The following is a 7,375-nucleotide window of genomic DNA, read 5'->3' as shown; positions in this document are numbered from 1 at the left end:
TGAATTTCAATTTGTCCATTTTCTTATTAGACATTTTTCATAATAAAAAAGTCAAGCTTTCTTTTGAGACTATTTAAAAAAAATCGTAGATGCCTAAATTGCGAAAAAAGTTAAATAAACAATTGACTTATTGAAAAAATTGTTTAAACAATTTTTTTTGTTATAAATAATAAAATAGGATGACTTGGGGAGGGTTGGTAATCCTGGTCTATAAGTTTGTGGATTAACAACCGTTGGGTAGGCGAATATATTCCCAGAATTTAGAGGCAATCGAAAAACATGACTTTTTGAGTCACCGTAATTAAAATATTAAACTTTTTCTTTTCAAACTGTATGACCAACTTTGTTAATTACTTTTCTGCACTTTTATTTTTTGTTAGAATATGAGTAAATTGAGGGCGCAGTCCCATGGATACATATTAGCAGATAAGCAGATTTGCCAAGGAGATTTTTCGACCAATGAGACGGTTGCAGGGAATTCGCTGAAAAGTGTTCCGAAAGTTATAAGTATGATCCGCGCAGGGACTCGAGAATAGTTTAGTGCCTGCGCTCGTAATGTTTTCGAATATTTGAAAAGTACTTGACAAGTGAAAAAAAATTGGTGGTTAAAATATTTTTCAAAATATGTAATAACGACGGTATTTATTCTGAAGTAAGTACTGATATAATAAAATAAAATATTACTATGTTTTTGCAGATAATTTATGCAAAAACAGTGAATATGGGTTGTTATAAGCATATTTCAAAGGTATAACAGGTTAGCTAATCAACAAACACAATATTTTCTAAAAGAATTGTGAAGAAGTTCGATTTATTTTTTCGACATGTAGGTTATAATCTATGGGATTATTCTACAAAAGCCAGAAAACAGACCAAACATTTTCAAAGGATTTTGATGCGCTGAATCGTCTCATCCGTCTTGGTCAAAAAATTCAGGACTTTCATCATCTGATTCTTTCCAAGAAGAACCTTCACTTGCACTAGGATCGTCAGTATCCATTAATTCGTGAGTTGATCGGTCACTTTTGTTTTCAGAGCGATTTCTAATACCAATCTTGGCTGGTGTAACACTTTTTACATCAGGTTAAACGATATTCTCGAAATGCTTTTTAGAAAAACCTCCTGTTTTGCATAAGCAAAAATAACAATCAGTATCATGATCGTTGGGCTCACACCAAACAGGTGGTTGAATAACAGTCTGCGTCTTGGTACATTTATCTTCCGAATTTGACAAATTTAATCTACAATCGTGACAAATTGAGGTTGGTACCCACAATTTATCCAAATTTTTCATTTAAGTCCCATAACAGTTGAAGTATGACGTTTTTATCGAATCATTAATTGATCGACGGTATTTCTCTGTTTCATACTTTCCACAAACGAGACAAAACGTATTAACTTTCATCGCGCAAGGAGTTCTTGAACTCATTTTTATTTCTTATAATGAACAGTAACGTGGAAATTCTAAAACTCACTATATACAAAAATCACGATCGACACGAAATCTAACCGCTAGACAGATTTCAAATACAAAAAGAAGTTTATTACCTACGCATCCAACCGTTAGCCCGCTACTCAAACGTAATCTCTAACATGGAAAGATTTGTAGCAAAAAAAGAATTTTATCACTTACGCATAACACGTCATAAAAGCGTCGCCAGCTCAGTGAGCCAGCTAGGGATCGAAGACTGCCTGCGCCGTGGAACGGCGCGCACATACAGCGAATGTGAACATTAGAATGCACACAGAGTGTGCAGTAGCATTCTGCGCAGCCCGTCTTCTTTTGTTTTATGAATGTGCGAAGTTTGGTTCCAAACTACTGCACGCTTTTTTGTTGGTCTTTTCTGTAGGATCCTTTGTTCTTTTTAAAGCCCTAAATTGTGGCCGCCATATTGGATCTTCTAGGGGTTATAACAAAAAACTGACATCGGCAATGGAAAGGGCATCCTCGAAAACCCCTGAGATAATATTTTGATGAAAAACTATCGTACAGTCAGTAATAGAGAATGCGTTGTTTAAATCTGAACACCTCAGCGTTAATGGGTTAAAGCGCTATAATAAAAAATTTCAAATTGCACTATTTTGGTGAAAAATAAAGATATCCTAATAAATCCAAGTACGTTTGAAAGGGAAGATTAGTACTTTCAAATTCCATATTAGCTTTTGTGGTAGACATTTATCTTGTTCGGTTACATAACCTCAAAAACAGCTAAAAAACGCATTTTTTTACTTTTAGGTTAGGATATCTTCGGAAATGTTAGGTCTGGTCTCTGGCTTTAAAATTTATCGGCCTGTGTAATTGTGATTATCTTTTGAATTGAAAAAGTATTTTTAGAAACTGTTCGCTTCTTTTGTCAATAGTTATTAATTTCGAACATATATAATAACTAAAACGATATAATAATTATTGTTCTCTAATTTTGTATTTTAGTTATGTAGTATTTTTTGTTACATAGTTTCAGGAAAAAAAGCTTCGCTAAGATGAAAAGAAAAATCCTGTTCAAATTTCACTACTGTTTTAATTAGATTAAAATGATTTTTCATAAATTTTTAAAGAGAGTCATTACTTCGCATGCGAGCATTTATGTGAAAAAAGTTCATTAATATTTCATCTGTATGAATATACAAGTTCTGAATACTAACTATCATTTATATCCCCATCTCCCATGAAAAGAAACGATATGGAAACATTTAAATGTGGGCCATGGTTAATTTGAAAATTATATTTAAAGCATTTTACATAAATCAAAAGGAGAACTTTAAGATCAATCATTATTTAGCTTTCCTTGTGAAATTCGCTCTATATCGAATGATTTTTATACACTCTTTTGCAAACATTTGTTTGAATTTCATATTTAATTTCTTAGATGTAATTTTTGTAGGCTGTTTGCTCGTCTTAAAAAAGTGGAGTGGTTGGAAAAGGGGATGGACTAGTGGTCCCGAAAATTCGAGATGACTAGCCAAATTTAAGAAAAATATTTTATTACTCATTTCGAATTTCTGGACAAGACATTTAAATTTTCTTAATATTGTTAAAATATGATTTTTTCTTACTGCCTTCGGCTCAATTTTCTTAAAACTAGTACTTCGAGAAAACAACTTTTAATTAGTATTCATGTTCAGCAAAAATCAGTGTATAGAAAAATTCATTTGATCTCTTATAGTTTACAGAGAAAAATGAGAAAATGTATAGCTGTAATTTATCATTTTTCCGCACGATTTATAAAATCGAAATCCTATGATTTATTTGATATTTAATTTGAATGCTTAATATTATTTAAGTAGGCGGGGTTAAACTATAAATATAGGTATATTTTATTGTAATCACTGACCTCAATAACAAAAATATCTTATTTGTAATTAGAAGTCATTACGCAAAAGTTTTTTCCACTGCCAGTCGACGGCTCCTTTGTCGTAAAAATAGTCTGCAAATATCTCTCGAACTTCAGCAGGACTTGCACGCGATATGCTACTTCATCAACATTTGGCGGAAGATTAGGAGCAATGTCACTGATCCCTCCGGTTATCAATCTGCGATCTTCTGAACTCAACGTGCGATATGGCCTTTCATCTTCGGGGTTTCTTTCTTCCAAGGCTATGATAAAGTTCTGCATTGCCACTATCCAGGTACAAATATCGAGTTGAATTTATCCAACCATATAGAAATCCACATGGAAAGTTGGGGTGATGTCGAGTTGCGGAAAGATTAGGGTAACACAGCGAGTAGCGACTTCCCCCTGCATGTTATGCTCCATGCATCACTTCCCGCATCTCAACATTGACCGTCGAGCTGTCCTTCAGATTTCCTATAATTTTTCCTTCACACTTTATTCAGTAATTCTGTTTTATGATCAAATGTATTTCTAAATTTTTCCAAACAGTATTGGTGAATGATGAAATTTTAATAGTAAATAATTTTTTAATATTGAGAAATATTGCTGTTTTTCACAATTTGCTATCCCGCTATGATTTTATAACTTTTTCACACTATTCAAGAGATGAGAAAAATTAAATTACGTAGACGAAAAACATAGAATATCTTCATTTATGATTTATGTACATTGTAGGTACTGGTAAAAAAATGATCGGTACCGATAACAAAAAATGACCGACTCAATTAATGAGAATTGTTTATTTATATTCTAGCATTATGCCATTCACAAGACATATCCGCCAACCACTTTTAAACACGCTAACATGGAAAAAATTTATGCCGTAGAGTTTGCTACCAATCCTAAGAGAAATTAAAAACTTCCACATGGAATGAAGGGCATGTGACACTTATCCCATTCCTATTTTATCGACATTATTTTTTGTAGCCCGCTAAATTCAAGATGAGATGATATACGAAACTGAAAAATTGTAAAAATAGAGAAAAGTGACAAAGGAACGTTTGAATACTAATAAATTGTTCCAATTGCAAAACAAAATTAATACTTATCAATAATATAGTATACGGGGTACATGAAAATAAGAAATGACATCCATTTTCATCTATACCTTAAGTGATTTTCCACGTGAAATTCCATGTGAATATTTTCACCTAGGTATTTTCAAATCACAATTTTTTGTTTAAGGGGTCGGTAATCTAATCGAATCGTCACAAAAACCAGTCATTTTACAAGTTTTTAACCAATAATTTATCGGTACCTTCCACAAATTCCCAAGTTTGGAAAAAATTTCCTTTATTCATAGTTGACTCTATAATGAACAAGTCATCCCCTGAATTCCAAGACCAATCAATGTAGAGCCTAAATAAAATATATTTTAACCTGGTGTTTAAGTCGGTGGGATATGCAGATCATTATTTTCCAGTCTTTTAAAAAACTGGCTGTCTCTTAAGACACCACCATCGTTTTGACTATCTTCTCCCCCTACGTCTACAATGAGAAAATTGCATTTCGCATCGCATACTGCCATCAAGTTTATGCTGAATTCCTTCTTGTAGTTGAAAAAAGTGAACCACTCATATATGGAGCCTAGGATAATATACCATAACGAATTCAATCACGTTGTGCTCTCACTAGAGTGGTACAAAAAATATTTTTTTTATAACAGTATCTGTACAAATGATTTCTCTGTTGTAAAAATGACCCTAATTTTTTTCCGAATTTAAAAATAATACTTAGAGGTCGTTTTTATACCAAAATTAAGAATTTTTATAGGATCCATTTCAGAAAAAAGCCTTCTTTATACTGATCTCAATTAGCGGTTTCACGATATCATACAGTGTCAAAGTATTCAGGAAGAATGCTAAAATATGTGAAATATGTTTGCAGCTATTTCTCTTCTTGCCTCATCTCGGCCACCAAATTTTCACTGCCATTCTGCTGAAAACGTTTAGCAACGGCGAAAATCAGTCTAACCCAGAATCTCCTCGGAGAAGAATTTTTTTCAATTTGTCGATGTTACAATATTTCATACATTTTCCACAAAAGTATTAGCTTCCATCTTGTTGCTTCTTGCTGCCAAGCAAATTGTGAAATTTGTTTCTATTTTAAGATAAGGATTAGCACTGTTCGCGATGCGCTTCTAAGATCCATTAATGAGCAATCAAAGAAATTCAGAAAATTTGAAGAATTTCAGAAATTGATAACGTTAAAATAATTTAAGAAATTCAGAATATGCAAGGATTCAAGGGAATTTAGAAAAATGAAGGGTTTCTGAACATCGAAGTAATTGAGAGATTTTCACCAATTTGGAGAATTCCAAATGTTCAAGGAAATCGGTAAATTCAAAATATTCAAGAAATTCAGAAAATTCAAGAAAAGCCTAGGATTTTTGCGAATTCCTATATTTGCTCATATTCCAAAACATTTAGAGAATGTAGAGCATTCACAAAATTGGTATTAATGAAGGAATTGATAGAATTTTATGAATATCATAGCACTAAAGGAATTCAATACAGGCATGAAATTGAAGTAATGGTAAAGAAAGGTCACTGACTCACTTCATTATTTGTTTAGCACCAAAAAACAGTAATAATTTATTAACAAAAGAGTGTCAAAGTGTTCGCCTTCTTTTAAAAGGCTACATTGAACAAAACAATTTTATATAAGTAAGACGTGTAAACATTCAGACTCGCGCGCTTCGTAACAATTTACAGACACTTCGTAAGAGGAAGGTTTTCGTGCAAGATAAGCAAGAAATCGTCGATCTTGATTGAAGACACAAGCTTCTGCCACATCGGACGAGTTTAAAGTCCTTGTAGATATTCATAGGACCATCTGGTCCAGAAATCTTCATACATCTGTCTGGTAAGCTGCCACCATTGTAATCGATTTTGCTTGAGGTCGATGTGAGAAGGTTCTGGAACCGTGAAGATTGAAGAACTTATCAAGAAATGACTCGTCATCAACGGTACCATATCATTCGGATCATCGCTCTGAGCTTGTAGCGGACGTAAATTGAGACAAGTCTCCATCTGCGTGAGGAAGGTTGTCGTTTTCCCAAAAGTCATAGAAGTATCTCCCACTACCCGACGAAGATGATTTTTTACAGAACGGACAGCTGCTTCTCGAAGTCCTCCGAAGTGCGGGGCGGCTGGAGGGTTGAAACGCCACATAGTTCCATTATCAGCAAGATAGCGGCTGATGGTCGATGAGACAGCAGAGGTCTCAATGAAAAGTATTCGTAGCTGCCTATCCGACCCGACAAAATTGCTATCGCAGTCGCTGTAAAGAAAAATACTTATGCCGCGTCGGACAGCAAAACGTTTTTAAGCCATCAGCTGTGCAGTCTAAACAAGCCTCCGAATCTACCGCTCTCGTAGCAAAACAAACAAAAACCACAATAAAGCCCTTGTATGCCTTGTTCCCGCGACTTTTAGTTGTTCGCATCCAAATAGGGCCAACTTCATCCAGACCGTTTATAGCAAAGGGTCTAGACGATCGAGTAACTCTATGATTAGATAGTTGACCCATGAGTTGAGTGCAAGTGGTTGCACGATGTCTAGCGCAAACAACGCAACGACCCAAAACCTTCTTTACGATACAACATCCTGTGGTTATCCAATACTGTCTCCGTAAAGATGACAGTGTAAGCTGCGTTCCTCCATGCAATATGGTCTGATGCCCATTCCGAACGATGAGAGTGGTAAGAATAGAGTCCTTGGGTAGTATATAAGGACATCGCTCTAGGAAATCCATTACAGCGTGTTTTAAACAACCTCAGAGTCGCAGTAAACCATCAAAATCAAAAAGGGTAGCACACGAAATAAAGGTCTTTTTGTAGTAACTGGGAGTTGCTTGCGCAACAACTTAAATTCTTCGGAGAAATGTCGAAGTTGTTCACATCCTACCAGACGAGATCTAGCACAATTCAAAACGACTGAAGTAAGTTTACATGGAGGAAGGTCAGTGGAATTCTTCCGCAA

At 34.5% G+C, this 7,375-nt stretch overlaps 1 protein-coding gene across 1 annotated transcript; it reads right to left on the bottom strand.

Annotated features, from left to right (window-relative positions):
* Window positions 1-6,196: 6,196 nt before the first annotated feature.
* LOC117176480 lies at window positions 6,197-6,565 on the bottom strand. Its single transcript, XM_033366731.1, has one exon. The coding sequence runs from the start codon at window positions 6,563-6,565 to the stop codon at window positions 6,197-6,199; it is 369 nt and encodes a 122-aa protein (XP_033222622.1).
* Window positions 6,566-7,375: the final 810 nt, after the last annotated feature.

This window comes from Belonocnema kinseyi, chromosome 7, assembly GCF_010883055.1.
Source record: "Belonocnema kinseyi isolate 2016_QV_RU_SX_M_011 chromosome 7, B_treatae_v1, whole genome shotgun sequence".
NCBI lineage: Eukaryota > Metazoa > Arthropoda > Insecta > Hymenoptera > Cynipidae > Belonocnema > Belonocnema kinseyi.
This window is presented reverse-complemented; position numbering and strand designations above follow the sequence as displayed.

What these genes read in the sequence shown, in the direction of transcription:
- LOC117176480 (XM_033366731.1), bottom strand. Translation starts at nt 6,565, where the DNA reads ATGTGGCGTTTCAACCCTCCAGCCGCCCCGCACTTCGGAGGACTTCGA.